Source organism: Dromiciops gliroides, chromosome 3, assembly GCF_019393635.1.
Source record: "Dromiciops gliroides isolate mDroGli1 chromosome 3, mDroGli1.pri, whole genome shotgun sequence".
Classification (NCBI taxonomy): Eukaryota; Metazoa; Chordata; class Mammalia; order Microbiotheria; family Microbiotheriidae; genus Dromiciops; species Dromiciops gliroides.
Window position 1 is genome coordinate 549,768,024 of NC_057863.1, and position 18,322 is coordinate 549,786,345.

Sequence of the window (18,322 nt, forward strand, 5' to 3'; positions counted from 1 at the left end):
AACAACAATAGCTTTTTGAGTCCTGGCCTTAGAAAACTAAGTTTATAAAATAATCGTCAGGGACTACATTAAGACAAATGAGAGGTGATATCTCAGATTATCAGATAATTTATTGGGTTTAATTAAAGGAGGGTTCCTGAAGGAGGTTAGGGGATAGATCAGTGGAGGTGCAAGGGGAAAGGACTAAATCCTTGCATGGATAGATAGATAGAAGTGAGAACATAAAAGCTTGACGGAGTGAAGGGTCTGTGTAGAGTAAAGGGTCTTTCTTGTGTCATGGACCCCTTTGACAATCTGGCTGATTAGGGCTCCTCAGAATAAAATACATATAAATATGAATAAAATACATATGAATATAAAGGAAACAAATTATAGTAAAATACAATTATCACTATGCTAATAATGAGAAAAAAAACACAAGCTCATGGATCCCCAGATTAAACCCTATGGTATATAGGAATGGTAAGAGATAAGAAAGGTTTGGGATAGGAAGGGACAGGGATGTCCCCATTCCTTTTCAGGGAATCACCTACTTGATATCCTTGCTGTTTATGTCCTTGTAACCAAGGTTCAATCCTTTGATTCCCATTCTTAAGAGGTCAGAAAGAGGCAACTTCTTTCCCAGCACTTGTCTGTAATTTGGAGCTATCATTTGGACATCTGCCCTGAACTGTCCTGGCAACCAAAGGACCTGTAAAAAGCAGAGAGGAGGCCAGCTTTCAGGTCACTGAAACTATTGTAGGCACCATTAGAAAGGACTTTATGATTCAGAAGGGCCAACCCCAGAGCATGCTACCACATTTGATCCTCACAGCACCACTCAGAACATCAGATCTTAGCATTCTCATTTGACAGACGAGAAATTCCAAGGAGTCCCAGGCTCTGGAGTTTGAAGATACCCAAACCCCCCTCTTTCTTGATGAGGGAACTGCAGCCCAGACAAGTTGAGGCTGCTTAATGTCACACGGAAATAACTGGAAGCTTTTGTGAACCCCCGTCTGCCCAGCATACTCTCTACCACACCAAACAGAGGGCGTGTGCTGGAGAGGAAACGGGAATCCCTACACCAAGCCTCAAAGAGTCAGAAGGGACTTTAGAGGGCATCTAATCCAACTCATGCCTGAAGAGGGACCTTATCTGTGACTTCCCCAACAGGTGATCATTTCACCTTTACTTAGAGAATTCTAGTCATGGTGAGCTCACTACTTATCTTAATCAAGCACCCATTAATTCCACTTTTAGACATCTTTGTTAGGAAGTTTTCTCCTACTTCAAGTCCAAATCTACCCTCTCTGCAACTTTTACCAATGGCCTCTAGCTATGCACATCTTACTGTGCATGGCACATACATAGTAGGCACTTTTAAAAAAATGTCAATTGATTGACAGACCTACCAGATGGCTTTTAATGCCGACTTCATCGATCATCACTTCTAACACTCTCATGATCCATGTATGTCTGTAAGGATGCTTCCTTGGGGGACGGTAGAGATCAAATATCACCAATTTATTTTCCTTGTTTGCAAGTTTCAAAAAATTGCTCAGTGTCATAATTGACTGATTCTTTGCCATCTCTTCATCTTCTTTTGTCAGTGGTTCCATGTATTTAAATGGCCTAGACTAGAATTAAGCCATATGGCAATAAACAAATTGGCATAGACATACACAATGGTGATGACAAACATTTTCTAGCTTCCCATGCTACATGCTGTTCACATACAAATTCATTTCCTCATGGTCACCTTTCTGGTCTTCTGTTCCTTACAAAATCACAGCATCAGGCCTGGAAGAGGGCTCATCCAGTTCAGTTCATGCCTGGGCAGGAATCCTCAATACTACAGACTATCTGACAAGTGTTCCTCCAAACTCCACTCTGAGACTTCTAGTCTTTGATGAAGAACTCACTACCTCAAAAGTAAGCCTATGGGGCAGCTAGGTGGCGCAGTGGATAGAGCACCGGCCCTGGAGTCAGGAGTACCTGAGTTCAAATCCGGCCTCAGACACTTAACACTTACTAGCTGTGTGACCCTGGGCAAGTCACTTAACCCCAATTGACTCACTAAAAAAAAAAAAAAGTAAGCCTATCCTATGTCTGGACAGTGAGTTGTTAGAAAGTTTTTAACTGCACTGAGCCTAACTCTGCTTCTGCAACTTTTTATTACCAAGTGGTCCCAGTATTGAGGAAGTGAGAATGAAACTTAAGTAACATGGGGCAGCTAGGTGGTGAAGTGGATAGAGCACCTGCCCTGGAGTCAGGAGGACCTGAGTTCAAATCCAGCTTCAGACATTTGACACTAGCTGTGTTACCCTGGGCAAGTCACTTAACCCCAATTGCCTTACCCCCCCCCAAAAGAAAGAAATTTAAGTAACTAGAAAACAAATAAATTATTAAAAGCTAAACAAGTATAGAAGAAGAGATTTTGAAAATTCTAAGAGAATGAAAAAAAAGATTGAGCTGATAAAACTAAACTGTTTTTAAGAGACCAATAAAATCAATAAACCATTAAATAACTATAAAAGAAAACTGAATTACCCAAAATAAAAACAATTAAATTTACAAATTTACATTGAGCAGAAAAGAAATAAAAATTATTCAAAAATTATCTGATTAAATATCAGAAAGCTAAAAATTTAAAGAAAGTGGATAATTATCTACAATGAATATAAAATATCCTGATTAATGAAATAATAATTAGCTACTAAAAAACAAAATCTTAGCAAGGGAAATCAATTAATCATCAAAGGAAAAAGTCCTGTTCCAAATGAATTTACAAGTGGATTATATCAAAGGCTCAAATAACATCTTTGTTACAAGTTATAAAATGTACACTGTGCAAATTCCTTTTATGAGATAATTGTAGTCTTGAATTCAAACTAATAAAAGATAAAGGAGGAAAAGATTACTATATAACAATTTCACCAATGAATACAATGCAAAATTTTTCAATTAAATCTTAGGAAAGAGATTATATTAATCTATCCAGAAAATTTTTCATTATGACCAAGGTAGATTTTTATACCAAGGTACAATTACAGTCCAACAGTAGGAAAATAATTACTATAATTAATCATGTAGACCAAACATATATTATTGTATAAATAGATATAGAAAAATTCTAACAAAATATGCCACTAACATGGGTTTTTAAAAAAAATCTCTCAACATAATCATGGAAGGGTCTGTCTTTAATAGGTTCAAAATTATGTAGCCAAAATCACAAGATAGCATTCTTTTCAATGGAGAAGCATTGAAAATTTTCTTCAAAAGTATAGGGATAGAGCAAAATGTTATTTGATAAGTATTAAAGGAGTCCATGCAAAGAACTGAGAAATATAAGGAACATGTATGACTGTGTGGCAGTCTATTAAGCCTGAAAGAAAGAGCCCAGCATCCAGGTAGGGATAGTTCTGTCCTCCCAGAAGTCACTTGGTGAAGAAATTGAGGCTGTGGAATAGTGACCCTCCCAGTAAAGAGGGAGTCTAAATGGATTTAAGGTCCAGTCTCCAGGAAAACCATAATCAAAGGGAAAGGAATCATAAAGTGAGCAATAGAGGATTATAAGAAGAAGAAGAGACTATCATTACCAAAGATCTTAAATAGAAGGAAATTCAATTAAAGACCTTAAGCATAAGCAGATAAGCCAACAAGGAAGATATATTTTTTTAATTTATTATTTTTTTGTGGGGCAATAGGGGTTAAATGACTTACCCAGGGTCACACAGCTAGTAAGTGTTAAGTGTCTGAGGCTGGATTTGAACTCAGGTCCTCCTGAATCCAGGGCTGGTGCTTTATCTACTGTACCACTTAGCTGCCCCCAAGGAAGATATTGATAACAAAAGGGAATATGGCCTCCTGATCAAGTAAAAGTACTCAGACATCTCTGAATAAATATTGCGAAACAAAGGAACATGAATAAACACCTGATGAGGCAGACAACCTCTGGATTCTAAAGAGAGCGTGCAACAACAGAATGTTCCTAAATGGTTTAGAAGACAGATAACTATGAATGTATCATTTAAGGCCTGCACAGCAGAAGCCATCAGAATAAAAAAAAAAATGAATTCATGATAGCAAGCCTCACCCAAGAAACAAAGGAGAGAATAACTGAAAGTACAAATACACGTAAGAGAAAGATAATCTGGAAAAGGAGAAGCAAAAAGTAATAACGTTGAAAGAAAACATGGTCTCCATATAAGCAAAATATATTGATCTCAAAGACAGGATCCATAGAGACAACTTAAGGATTGCACACCTATCAAAGGAACACAAGTAAAAGAGCAAACAAAATACCTGAGCACCAAAATGCAGTAACTTTCTCCAATTTTCTGAAGAAAACCAAGTGCTAATTGGTAGAATCCACAGATTACTTCCCAAAAAAGTTACAGATTTAATGCTATTCCAATGAAATTATTAAATGCCAGATGGTACAAGAACACAATTAATGTTTCTTGAATCAAGAAGCATTTATTAAGCAGTTACTGTTATGGAAGGCAATGCGCTGAGCAGTGGGCATACAAAGACAAAAATGAAACAGTCATTGCCCTGAATGAGCTTACATTCTACAAGGGGAATGCACAAATAAGTATACTGTCATAAAAATAATTTCCAATGGGAGCCAATGGTAGTAATTCTTGGTATCAGAAAAAGCATCATATAAGGTATGAGAGGTCAGATCTGTGTTCTAGCATAATCAATTTGGTTGTCATGTGGAAGATGGATTGGAAGATTAAAAGTAGAGAGACCAATAAGGAGGCTACTGCTATAATCTAAACAGGTGATGAGGGCCCAAACTAGGACAGATACTATATGAATGGAGAGAAGACAGATGCAAGAGATGTTGTAGATAGAAGATCAACAAGACTTATCAGCGTGGATATGGAGGTTGAGGAAGAAGGAAGACTTAGGGATAAATCCAAGGTTGTGAACCAAGGTTACTGGAAGGACAGGGTACTATGAACAGAAACAGGAAAATCTTTAAGAGGGTTAGGTGTTGGGGAAATTCATAATGAATCTATTTTGTGGAAAGAAGTTGAGAGTCTGATGAACTTGGATGAGGAGCTATATAAGGGGACATCAACTTATAGTATGGATGCCACCAAGATAGGGGCAGGGTTTGAGGAGGAAAGGAAAACTGAGTTAGGTTCACTTTTTGAAAAAGAAAGTACAGTGAGCTGGAGGTAAATAGATGACAGTATTATGAACATTTTATTAACTGTTATAAAGGTTTTTTTAAATTTTCTTTTTATTAGATTGGGACTTAGGGTTATTCCTCTTGAAATATTTGGCTCACTGAAGCCTGTTAATATTAACCTCACCTAGCTAAAACCTCACTCATTGATTGTTAACATTAAAGGAAGACTTTTGCCACTCCTGAGAAAATAAATCTATGAAAGAAAGAAAGAAAATGTCCTGAGTTCAGAGAAACCTGGAGGGTCTTGCATGGGCTGATGATGAGTGAAGTGAGCAGAACCAGGAAAACATTGTGCACAGTATCATCAACATTGTGTGTTGATCAACTGTGATAGACTAGATTCTTCTCATCAATCCAATGGTACAAAAAAGTTCCAAAGGACTCATGATGTAAAAGGCTCTCCAAATCCAGAAAAAAAAAAAAGAAAGACACTGTGGAATATGGACGCTGATTAGACCATACTATCTCTTTTGTTTTTGGTGCTGTTGTTTTCTTTTTATTAGAGATATCCAAGCTTTACGTATTTCATCTCACACTAGAAGTTAAGGAATCTCCAGGAGAGGGGAAAGGAAGCAGGCAGGGTGGGGAAGGTCACAAGTATCTATTAAGTATGTGCCAGGCACTGAGCTAAGTGCTTTCCAAATATTACATCATTTGAGGTGCCTGGAGAGGAGTTTCCTTGTCATCTACCTTGGTATTCTGCTTAATCAATGTCTTTACTTTGAATTAATGTGCACTCCAGTGTGCCCTACTAAAAAGAAGCATCACATATGGGCTCATGGGTTGTGGTCTGAAATACAGGTTGACCTGAAGTGTCCCTTTAAGCTGGATGAAGGTTTCAGACCCCACATTTGAGATGTCTCAGTTCACTCCCCAAAATCTTTACAGATCAGAGTAACAAGTCTCTTATTCCTGCTGGGTCTGTTTCCTTATAAAAGAAAGAGGCTGGACCATACAGATGAACTTTATGTTCTCTTTCCAGGTCTATGATTTTATTTTTTCTCTCCTCCTGTCAACAGTCACATTAGCATGAACTTTAAAGGCAAGGGCAGGGCAATCACTTGTTGGGTATGTTATAGTATGGATCTCTTTTGGGGAATTGGTCAGATTAAACAGCTGCTGAAGTTTCTTAAAACTCTAAGATTCCATAATTCTGACACGGGGATCCAAGTGGTATAGCCCATGTGTCATTCCAGATTAGCCAGCTCTGACCCGGGCCCTGTTACCTTGAAGAACCATTGGCCTGAGTTCAGGGTTTCCAGGGTTTCCCAAGTGAACATAGAGGCGTGTGTGTTAGAGAAATCCGGCAAGATCTCATGGATATTGGTTGTTCTCTTCAGGGTGGTGTCATGCATGAGGAAAGGAACACCATCATAACTGTGGACAGACAGAGGGCAAGGAAGGGGCATTTACTTGACTGGTATTTCCCAAGGGAAGACTGAAGAGTCAGCTAGTTTCATCTTCTGGCTACTGAATTCTAATGATGGACTCCCCCCCAACTGATGCTTAACCAGCGGAGTCACACAGCATCAAAATCCAGGTCATGGCCATAACTCCTTCCAATATACACATACTCGTAACCCAGTAACTACACAGAGAGGCCTATATCATCTTTCTAGGGTTCACCACTGCCCTGAAACATAACAAAACTCACTCCCTGGTCTGAAGCCCACATAAAGAAACTACAAAGTACAGTACACATATTTTTAGATTTTTTTGGTGTGATCAGTTATACTGATTTTTTAAAATTCCTTTTCTTTTTGTCTCAAACAATATCATTTATGATATGGGGTGACTCCAGGAGGCAGAGGGGGAGGGATACTGGGAGGAAATTATGGTGATTTAAAAAACATGACAACAATAGAATTTTTTTTAAATCAAAAGGGGGCAGCTAGGTGGCGCAGTGGATAGAGCACTGGCCCTGGATTCAGGAGGACGTGAGTTCAAATCTGGCCTCAGACACTTGACACTTAACTAGCTGTGTGACCCTGGGCAAGTCACTTAACCCCAATTGCCTCACCCCCAAAAAAAAGAAAAGAAAAAGAAAAAAAATCAAAAGGACTCTCACAAGCCAGAGCTGTCCTGAATCGTCATTCACCCCAAGAAATGCTGCATTATTCTCTGGCTCACCTATAATATGGCTCATTTTAGACAATCACTAGCACCTGAAAAGCTCTGACTTCCAATTGGTTTAGATTCCAGTTATCCTGAGGACAGCCTGCTCACTGCTTAGGTTGATGGATCCCTGTGCCATTATGGGGAACTTGACCATCACTGTCCCCATGCATACATTTGTTCAAGTTATTGAAAGGCCATTAGGGTCTGCTGACCCTACTGCTATTATTGTACTTGGGTGAGGTTACTGGCAGCAAAATCATGGAATCAGTTGACAGTCCTAGTCTGTATTCTCTGTGTCCTCTTCTCACTTGTCTAGGGTCCATCCCACTAGTACCATCATCTATGTGCCACCCTGCTCTCCCCCCCCCCATCTCCTGTTCTTATCAAAGGCTCTAACATCGCTTCCCAGATGTCTTTCCTTATGTGCCTGAGGGCTTGCGTTCCATCTGGATGTCTTATACGCCAGGCCATGACCTAAGCTGTCTAAGGACCCAGGAAGAGGTAATGCTGAAGGGATAAGCTGTGATCAGTCTGGGCCATCACAACCCTGCATAGAGAAGTTGTATGGTGGGCAGGGGACTACATGTTTGTAGGGAAGTTGCATAATTTACAGAGTACATATTGTATGTGTGTGTTTGTGTGAATGTAACTGTGCTGGGGAAGTTTATTTGGTGTGGAGGCAGGGTGTTTAGGTATGGACAGGGTGGATGTATCATGCAAGTTTTTTGTACATGGTTTATTTGCATATATTTGGGTGAGAAGCCAACCTGCCTACTTTGGAGGAAATTGTATGGCATATGTTTATGTCTGTACTGGTTGGGGTGTGGTTCTTGGTGGAGTAGAAGATATGCTCTTATAAAAGGTGGGGAGGTGGTGCCCGCATGCTGGGGAGAGGTTCTGACGTGTGTGTTGGTGAGGTGGTGTCCCTGCGTAGAAAGGTAAGTCTTTTGTCTGACCCAAAATGTCCAGCCTCCATCCTTACCTGAGGGTGACATCAGTCTCCAGCCCTGCGGCACCATGTTCAATAGCTTTCTCAAAGGCCATCTTAGTATTCTCTGGTGCCAGCTAATGAAAAGAAATGGGAAATATGAATGAGTTGCAAGTCTTTTCTTTTACCTTTCATAAGAGTAGGGGAAGGATGATTCTCCTTCAGTGAGGAGAGGAGACAGTGAGAGGAGATCACGTAGCCCTCGGAAAGCTTCCCATCCGCCCCGGTCTTCTCCTTGCTGCCCTGACATTGTCTAATAAAATAGCTTTAGTCTGACCTTTCTAAAACTTGTTCAGTCTATTTTCAAGGACACTGGTCATTTGAGGTGGTAGAAAAAAGCATTAGGCTGGTGGCCAAAGATCTTTTAGTCTTGCATTTGCCACTATGTGATTTTGAACAAGTCACATGCTTTCTGAACCCCAGCTTTCTCCTCTTTGAAGGGGTTGAACTAGATTAGGGCTTCTTAAACTTTTTCCACTCACTCCCCTTTTCACTCAAGAAATTTTAACATGACCCTGGGTATATAGGTCTATAAGATAGGTATACGGAACCTTTTACTGTTGACGACTTTTGAGACCCCCACATTCAGTTACCTGACCCCATATGGGATTGCAAACCAAAGCTTAAGTAGTTTTGGACGAGATGAAAATTTCCTAGAATAATTTAGCCACAGAACACCATGCTCAGGCTCAAGGTATATTAATAGAACACCAAACTTCTAGTCATTACTAGGGTGTGGAGGAAAGGAATTAGGATGATTCCATGGCTGAGGCAACTATTTGACAATTTGGCAGTAGGAACAGAAGTCCATTGGCATATACAGAAGATGTAATGGAGACCCTCCCAAGACTCACCACTTTGATGACTAACATACTCTTCCACTGTCTCACAAGGGCACAATGAACGGTCAGAAGGAATACAGAAAGCAAGGTAAGGATTATGAAGGTTGGTGAAGGAAACGGGAAGGTCTTAGAGGGAAAGGTTGGGGGAGGTTAGGAGGAAAGCAAGGCCTTCAGAAGAGAAAAGTAGATTTGGGAAGGTTGCTAAGCTCTGAAATTCTTTAAAATTAAAATTGAATTGAACATTCAAGTAAAATGGAATAAATTTAATCAAACTGATTAAAATTAAAATTGAAAGGCTTAGACTCATGGATTCAATTTATTTAGGGTACCCCTCTCTTTCATTAAGAGTTGACCACAATCAACCAATAAATTTTGGTTCCATGTAAGGAAGACCATTCTAGTGATTAGAGCCTACTAAGAATGGGAGGGGGGAAGAGAATATGCATTTATGTACCACCTACTGTGTACCACCCATTGTGCTAAGCACTTTACAAATATAATCTCACTGGGGCAGCTAGGTGGCACAGTGGATAAAGCACCGGCCCTGGATTCAGGAGGACCTGAGTTCAAATCTGACCTCAGACCCTTGACACCTACTAGCTGTGTGACCCTGGGCAAGTCACTTAACTCTCATTGCCCCACAAAACAAACAAACAAACAAACAAAACCAAAAATAATCTCATTTGATCCCTACAACAACCCTGGGAGGTAGGTAGTCATTTTTCCCATTTTACAGTTGAAAAAATTGAGACAGATAAGATTAAGTGACTTGCCCAGAATCACATAGATCCCAAGTATCTGAGGTAGGATTTGAACTCATCTATCCTGATTCTAGTTCTGGAGTTCTGTCCACTGACCCACCTTAGCTGCCTCAGTGAATTGACTCATGCTGTTGTATGTTCATCTCTGGAGTTATTCAAGGTGCTAGTATAAGGAAATTATCTGGGGACCTGACTTTGAGTCAGGAGACATGAGTTCAGGTCCAGCTCTGCTACTTACTGGTCACAATACTGCAGAATTGTGGGCAAATTACTTTTATTTAGCTATTTTATCTAAGCTTTAATACCTGAATTAATATGACGCCAGTTTTTAATTTTTCTTTTAATTTTGGTTCCACTGATTTCACTTGTGAAAAGCTTTTTAATTTTACATAATCAAAATTGTCCATTTTACCTCTTGTGAACCTTTCTATACCATTTGGCCATGAACTCTTCCCTTATCCAGAGATGACATAATTTTTCCATGTTCCTCTAATATGCTTATGATGTCACCTTTTATGTCGCAATCATATACCCATTTGGAACTTATCTTGGTATATATAGCGTGAGATATCAGTCTATACCATATTTTCCAGTTTTTCTAATAGTTTTTGTTGAATAGTGAATTCTTGCCCCAATAGCTGGAGTCTCTTTCAGGTTTCTCAAAAACTAGGTTATTGTGTTCATTTGCTTTTATACATTGCATATTGAATCTGTTCCACTGATCAAGCTCTCTATTTCTTATCCAATACCAAAATGTTTTGACAATTACAGTTTTGTGGAATAGTTTGAGATTAGGTATTACTAGGTCCCTTTCTTGCCTTGTTTTCCCCCATCGATTCCCTTAATGTTCTTGATCTTTTGTCTCTCCACATAAATTAACAAATATTTCAACAACATACTCAACCTACTATATATGTATCACTAAGATAGATAAATTAATAGTGGTTCCTAACTCCATCTCCACTTTCATGTAAAGAATATTAGAGTTAGGAAGGTCCTTAGAGATCATGTAGCCCACTTATCATTCTACAAGACTCATGCTCCTACCTAGAGGTGAAGTTACTGCCTTGAGTCACTTTTCTCAAAGGATATCGTGAGTTTTTTTTTTTAAATCCTTGAAACTAAATTCATTCTCAATCATAGTCACAAAAATCTTGAAGTTAGAAGGGTCTTTAGCAGGCAGATCATCTTGTCTAATCCTCACCTAGTGCCGTATCTTCCTCTAAAGCATCTTCTGTGGAGTACTTCCAGCAAGTCTGAAATCCATGGCATTTCCTTGAACCACTAATTAAGTAGTCCTGTCAATAAAGGAAATGCCACAATTCTGGTGTTATTTGTTCTTTAGCCATGATAGCTCCTGGGAGTCACCACTTCCCTTTCTATGGGCTTACAAACTGCTTAATGATCTACAATTTTGCCAGAGACGGATATCAAATTCACCAGCCCAGAGTGAAAAGAATTCAATTCTGAAAAAAAAAATGTGAATGACCTTTGCACATCTCCATTCCTGTAGCTTCTCTCTTGTTCGCCACGATTCCTCTAAGGCCACGGACAGTGTTGCAACAACCACACACACAGGCTTCTTGTGAGATGTAGTTCATCCAGGTGAGAAGATTTGAACCAAGAAGGCGTTCTTTTGCTGGTATGCATTGGGCCAGACCACGGAGTCCTTTCTGAATTCTGTGGACTCAATGAGGGCAGCAAGGTGCTCTTCTTACCCTGACCTCACTTTAACCCGAGGCTCAACTTCCTTTGGCCTTTTTCCCCTATCCTTTTCAGTGTGAGGATCATTCTCCTTAGTAGAGAAAAAAAAGCAAATAGGAACTGGGTAGTTTTGCTTTTTTTCTATTTTCTTTTAATGTCTTATTATGCCCAAGTTTATCCATTCTTTGTTGTTCTTATACTTCCCCAAAACAAACAAAAAAGATCGTTTTATTATCTTTATGATTTTTCACATTTAGTTGTTCGCCATCCTTACAAAACTGTGAGCTTTTGTATTCTTCCAGGATTACATGCCCTCAAGCCTATGTTAACATGTCCTTTTAAAATTTGGATTCAGCAAAGGGGTCCCTGTGCAGCCATATATATAATCCCTCTTCAGCACTACCGGGAAAGCTTTTGATTCAATGCTTTTTAATTCTAAATCTGTGCTATACCTGCCTTCTTCCACTGATGTCCTCCTCCTCTAATTCTTTACCATGGTGTGGGAAGGACCCTGTTTCTTGAGGCACAAGCTCCACCAGATCCTATCAAGCCAAGAACGTCCCAAGTAGGGGACCAGTAATGGACCATTATCTGTCATTCAAGGGAACAGGTTGGCTGAGTTCAAAGAGAGATGACCACCAGGTTAGTTATGACATTTTTTTTTCTTTTCAGTCATATCAACTCATGAAGGCAGTCTCCTAAAGCAAAGATGGGTCAAGATCAGTCTGGAAGGAGTCCAAATATGGTGAAATCATAGATCCTTGAATTAACAGTATTACTTTAAACATGCTCTATTGCTATTGCTCCAAAAATGTTTCCTAGGAATACTGGAAGTTGGACAGAGTTTGTATGTACCTCCCAGCCGCTCCCAGGTAAATCTGTGTGAGTTCAAAGTTCTGCCCTTTGTCCAAGTCAAGCTTTTGGAGTAGGAGGCAAGACCTCCTGCCTCTGCCTCTGCCACTTATCACATTGTTGTCTTTACCTGACCTCCTGTCGTCTCACTTGATTTTCAGAGCCACCCTGTGAGATTTTAGAGATGAGTAAAGTGAGGCCTGGAGATGTGAGGTCTGCATGGTTAATCAGTAGAAAGGGCAGGGCAGGATCCCAGATTTTTCTGACTTTGCACCCACACCGCCTTCTAACTGATTTTAGGAGTTGGGTTCAATGATCTTTGAGGTCCTCTCTAGCTCTAAATCCTATGAAACCTATGACTCAAATGCCCCTGAGGTCCCAGCCATGGCAACCTACACTTTTACCATCCTGCCCCTAACATCAGTCCCACACGTTCAGACCTACCATTGGTGCGCCTCTGTGCCCAATGAAAGTCGGTTTGGGTCCCAGGGTCTTGTTTTCTCGGAGACAGGGAGAATGTATCGCTAGGGGCATGACATATACAAGGAGAAGAGCGACCAGGAAGGAAAAAACACTGACGATTTGAATGGCTGAAAGAATTCGAAGCAGAGAAGAGAGAGGGTCATTCATCAAGGGCCAAGCCAAGGGGGTTCACATTGTGAACTGTTTTTCTCAATATTTACCCCCAAATGTTCCTCCTCCTACTTAACCACACCTCCCTCATCCTCTTGCTGCCAAAGATCTTCCTCTAACCTCCATTAGCAGAGCTCCAAGAAGACCCAGCCACCCCTCAAGTACTACAAACCAGGAGGGGATGCCCAGGCTTGGTCCCACTTCCACACCTGGAAAGTAATGTCAGGCAGGGATGCTGGGAGAAATGAGCCTTCATGTGGGTACAAGTGCCCCACAATGTCCCCCACTATTGCCAAGACAAAACGGGTGTGACAGTCCTACCCTTCGATATCATCCCCACCAAGGTTGTCCATTATGCTTTCTTCTGGTTCTAGCCTTGTCAAAGCTGCCATAGATATACTTTAGCCTGCTATCACCCAGATATAACTGTATTGGGATGGTCAGGGGGAAAAGCATGTTGATGGCAAACTCCCTTACAATTTTATCTGAGCCATGGACTTAGAGACAATAGATTTTAAACCCCAGGCTCTGCCCCTCATATGATAGCTCTGTGATCTCAGGTGAGCTGTTAGACTTCAAAACGGGGGTGGAAGAGGCAGCAAACCATTATGGGTAGAGACCCTGTCAGAGCCAGGAAGACCTGGATTCAGGTCCTGTCTCTGACATAGCATCAGGGCTATATGACCCTGGATAAATCTCTTAATCTTTCAATGCTCCAGCAATCCTAAAACTATAAACCTTCAGTAAAGAAGGTGCACTAGTGCATTGACAAAGAGTCCTCTTACATGAGGACCCCCCACATCAGCGAGAACACAGGTACACGACCCTATTCTTAAAATGACGACGGTAATAAAAATGATATTTTGAACACTTTTTCTCCACTAAAGAACTGCTTCAATATTTCAGTGCATCATGGAAGTGATTCTCAAGGGCTTTGTCAACAAAGTACAAGCTCCCAGCAATATACTATGCCTACATAGACTTGGAAGAGATTCGCCAAATAAGACAGGACTCAACACCAGCAGGCTGGTCACCAGAAGGTGAATTCTTGGGCCAATCAATCAAAAAACATTAAGCACCTACTATATGCCAGGCACTGTGCTAAACACTGGGGATACAAAAAGAGGCAAAAGATGCATCACTGGCCTCAAGGAGTTTACAATCTAACGGGGGAGACAACGTGCAAAAACAAATATATACAAAGCAAGCAACACAGAAGACAAATAGGAAATTAACAGAGGAAAGGCGCTGGAATTAAGAGGAGATGGGGGAGACTTCCTATGGAAAATGGGATTTTAGTTGGGCCATGGTAAAACATATAAAAATATAAAATGACCCTTGTTCCTATGCCTTCCATCTGTTTCTATCACAATGGTAGCAAAGAGGCAGTAAAGTGGGTAGGAAGAGGTAAGAATCACAACAGGATTTAGACCAGTTATAGATATTAACTACAACGTCAACACTCTGAATGTGGAATCTTTGTCAGATGACTGCTACTAGAGGAAACAGACTGTGTCCATATTAACATTCTCACAAAAAATGAAATCAGGAGTCCTTAAAAAGTTATAGCTAGGGGGCAGCTAGGTGGCGCAGTGGATAAAGCACTTGCCTTGGATTCAGGAAGACCTGAGTTCGAATCCAACCTCAGATACTTGACACTTAACTAGCTGTGTGACCCAGGGCAAGTCACTTAACCCTCATTGCCCTTCAAAAAACAAAAAGAAAACAAAACAAAAAAAAGTTGTAGCTAGGGGCAAATGATGACTCAGCTTCTCCTTGGGTGTATGAATAAGGGATTTGGCAGAGTTGGTTTCATCATGTATCCAAAGGTAACAAAAAACACGTCATAGGATGCTTGGTCACCTTGCCTTGTAATCAGAGCTTCAGACAAGAAGGCAACCACAAAAACAGTGACAACTTAGGAGCCAACATCTGTTGCTGAAGATGACTAAACAAAGAAACTGTAGGAAGTACTTGACAAGATTTGACAAGATTTGCCAAGGTGTGTGTGTGGGGGGGGGGAGGCAGGGGCAGCTAGGTGGCACAGTGGATAGAGCACTGGCCCTGGAGTCAGGAGGACCTGAGTTCAAATCTGGCCACAGACACTTGACACTTACTAGCTGTGTGACCCTGGGCAAGTCACTTAATCCCAATTGCCTCACCAAAAAAAAAAAAAAAAAAAGAGGAAAAAAATAAGATTTGCCAAGGCAAGCACAGAAGACAATGCACAAAGAGGGGCCAGTCATTATAAATGGAGATTAAGAAGTGAAGAAGACAAAAGACTGGCAGATTAAGAAAAGAGTCTAAAGGTATTGGATATGAAAAGACTTTTCACCAACACACAAGACAGACATATACACACACACACACACTAGAACTACTTATACATTAATATGCAACAAACTAGTTGCCAGTGTAAAAATAATTTACAAATTAACTGTGCAAGCAATCAAAGGATTGATTAGGAAAAACAAAGGTAAAACAGCAAGAAGATCATGATGGTAAATGATTATGATGAACCTGGAAAGTAGACAACAGAATATTTTTTTCATCCCTGGTGACAACAGAATCATGTGAGATTTTCCCCAGTCCTTTAGATATAAGTGATGTAAGTATGATAGTAATCAGTATAATAGACTACAAATGGTGATTTACTCGTGTTTAAGGGTTCTCTAGTTTTTTTTAAGTTAATACTACTATAGCACAGGTTACAGATATTATGTAACTTGCTTTATTTATTTTTTTTTTGGTGTGGCAATTGGGGTTAAGTGACTTGCCCAGGGTCACACAGATAGTAAGTGTTAAGTGTCTGTGACCAGATTTGAACTCAGGTCCTCCTGACTCCAGGGCCGGTGCTCTATCCACTGCACCACCTAGCTGCCCCTGTAACTTGCTCTTAAAATATTCTTTAGTGGCTTAAGCCAGTGCAGTAATATGTTCTTAGGTATCAATTGAATTGTTAATTTGCTCTTGGTCTGGATAACTAAGTCCCTTTTACTGTGTTCATTGTGGTTAACCAAAGCACTAAAATAGTACCTTCTAAGCTGAAGTAACCAATCAGCTTTAGAGAAAGAATGACCAGCATCAGACCAACATCAACTGTTCCAAATGGACCTACAGGTGCTATCACAAACCCATATAAGGTCAGAACTTCCCAGGTGCAGGACAGTGCAGGGCCAATCAGCATTAGAAATTTGAAAGAGGTTGAGAGCAGGTCAAGAGAATGTGCAACAATGAACGCAACTTGGGACAAGGGACTACATCCATCCTCTACTTTTCTGTACATGAGTATTGTTAATCTGTTGTAAATGTGGGAGGAGTTTGTCTAAAAAAAGAGTAGTATATAAATACTTTACAGCCCTGTAGGGGTATAAAACCCTGACTAGCCCAAGGCTCAGAGTCTTGCAGTTCCTACCCCTGCCTGAGACCAGCTTTATTGTGAGATAGGCCCTCTCTCAATAAACCTATTTTCTACGGCTTGGAAAGTGCTGTTTCTTTACCACGACAATCATCACACTTAGACTTGACACTTCAGTAACAAGTGAACTGTAAGAAGAAATAATAATGGCATTTAGGAAGCTCAAATCAGGAAAAGCAACTGGGCCAGACCAAGAACACAATGATGAAATTGGAAGGTTTCTGAAAACACTAAGGGATCAAGTATCAAGATATTTTAAGGAAGAAAACATTCCAAATTAGTAGAAAAAAATCACGGATGCTATTATTACCAAAAAAAGAGATAAAAAGTCATCAATTAAAGACACATTCCTATTTTCTTAACTCTATAAAGTCTTTATGAGAATGGTCTACATACATATGAAGAACACCCCTGGCAAGAAAAAAAGAGAAAGGAAAAATACAGACTTCTACACGATTTGGCTTTTTCATAGTCATATAACTGACTGAAAGGTATAGAAAAATATATCGATGTCATTGTATTATTCCTTCTTCCTCCACCAAAAAAGGTAATACATAGCTATAATGGTTCTCCTAAAACAAGGAACCTCTCACTCATGTTAGGATCATTCAAGAGTCTTTGATGGATAGAATTTGTCCCCAAATCCTCATGTTGTCAGTATCAGTAAAGGCATCAAACATAGAGGCATATCCTCACCAAATGTATTCACCTATGTCATGGAAGACATCACATTTCAAGTCCAAATTAAAGAGGGATTCTCTAATGATGGTGAGATAACTCACCTGTGTACTCCTGTATACAGACAATGTGGTGCTGACAGCATCAAGCCTCAGGATATGATAGGCCCTCAATGAGGTCCATAGTCACTCAAAAGGGATCGGCCTCCCAATACACACAGGAAAAAAAGTTATAAATCCAGAAAGAATTTCCTGTTGCCCAGATTGTAAGGTGGTTAGATGGGCAACTCAGTGAGTTAGTCTATAGCTATATATTCACGTATGTGTGAGCACATGTGCACTGCTAAATGTTTTAACAACCAGCTCTCCAAAAAAAGGATGTCTGACACTATAATCTGCATGATTAACATTCTTTCCATGACTTTAAGTTTAGACAAATAATAAAATTAAGCCACGATTTATGGCATTTGCCTATTTCAGAACTATAAATTCTCACCCTGAAAATGTAACAATTTAAATATAACTTGGCTCCGGGGAGTTATTTTTAAGCTAGCTCCCGCACACCTTTAGATGTGTCTATGAATATGTCTGTCTCTATATGTGTCTGTGTATGTCTATGTCTTGAAGAGGTACTATAGATAATAATAGCCCACATTTCTGTACTGCTTTAAGGTTTATAAAGCACCAGGCATTTATTACCTCATTTGATAGATAAATGATAAACAATAAACTGGGCCCGGAATTTAATAAGAGAATAGATTAGACTACACTGGGGGAAATGGCTGAGTGTTTTCAAAGATCCCAACAAGTTCCCTGGTATTTAGTTATCTTAGTATCTAAATAGAGCATCAGGCCTGAGGTCAGGAAGACCCAAGTTCAAATGTAGCCTCAAAAACTTACTAGTTTCTTGACCCTGGGTAAGTCACTTAGCCTGACTACCTCAGTTTCCTCATCTATAAAGTAGGGATAATAATAGTACCCACCTCCCAGAATTTTTATAAGGATCAAATGAGATAATATTTATAAAGTGCTTGGCATAGTGCATAGTAGGTACTTAATAAATTCTTGATTCCTTCTGTCTTTTTCTCCTTCCTTCCCTCCCTCTCATCATTTAAAAACCAACGTCCCTCCCAGTGAT

General features: G+C 39.9%; 1 protein-coding gene across 1 annotated transcript in view; it reads right to left on the reverse strand.

Moving 5' to 3' along the window:
* GDPD4 (glycerophosphodiester phosphodiesterase domain containing 4) overlaps positions 1-18,322 on the reverse strand; it is a 71,282-nt gene that overhangs the window by 31,009 nt on the left and 21,951 nt on the right. The window contains exons 8-12 of the mRNA XM_043991810.1: positions 12,901-13,046; positions 8,292-8,374; positions 6,418-6,568; positions 1,395-1,619; positions 534-691 (exon numbers count right to left, since the gene is read on the reverse strand). Of these exons, the coding sequence (XP_043847745.1) occupies positions 534-691; positions 1,395-1,619; positions 6,418-6,568; positions 8,292-8,374; positions 12,901-13,046 (763 nt within the window). The remainder of the gene's footprint in view (positions 1-533; positions 692-1,394; positions 1,620-6,417; positions 6,569-8,291; positions 8,375-12,900; positions 13,047-18,322) is intronic.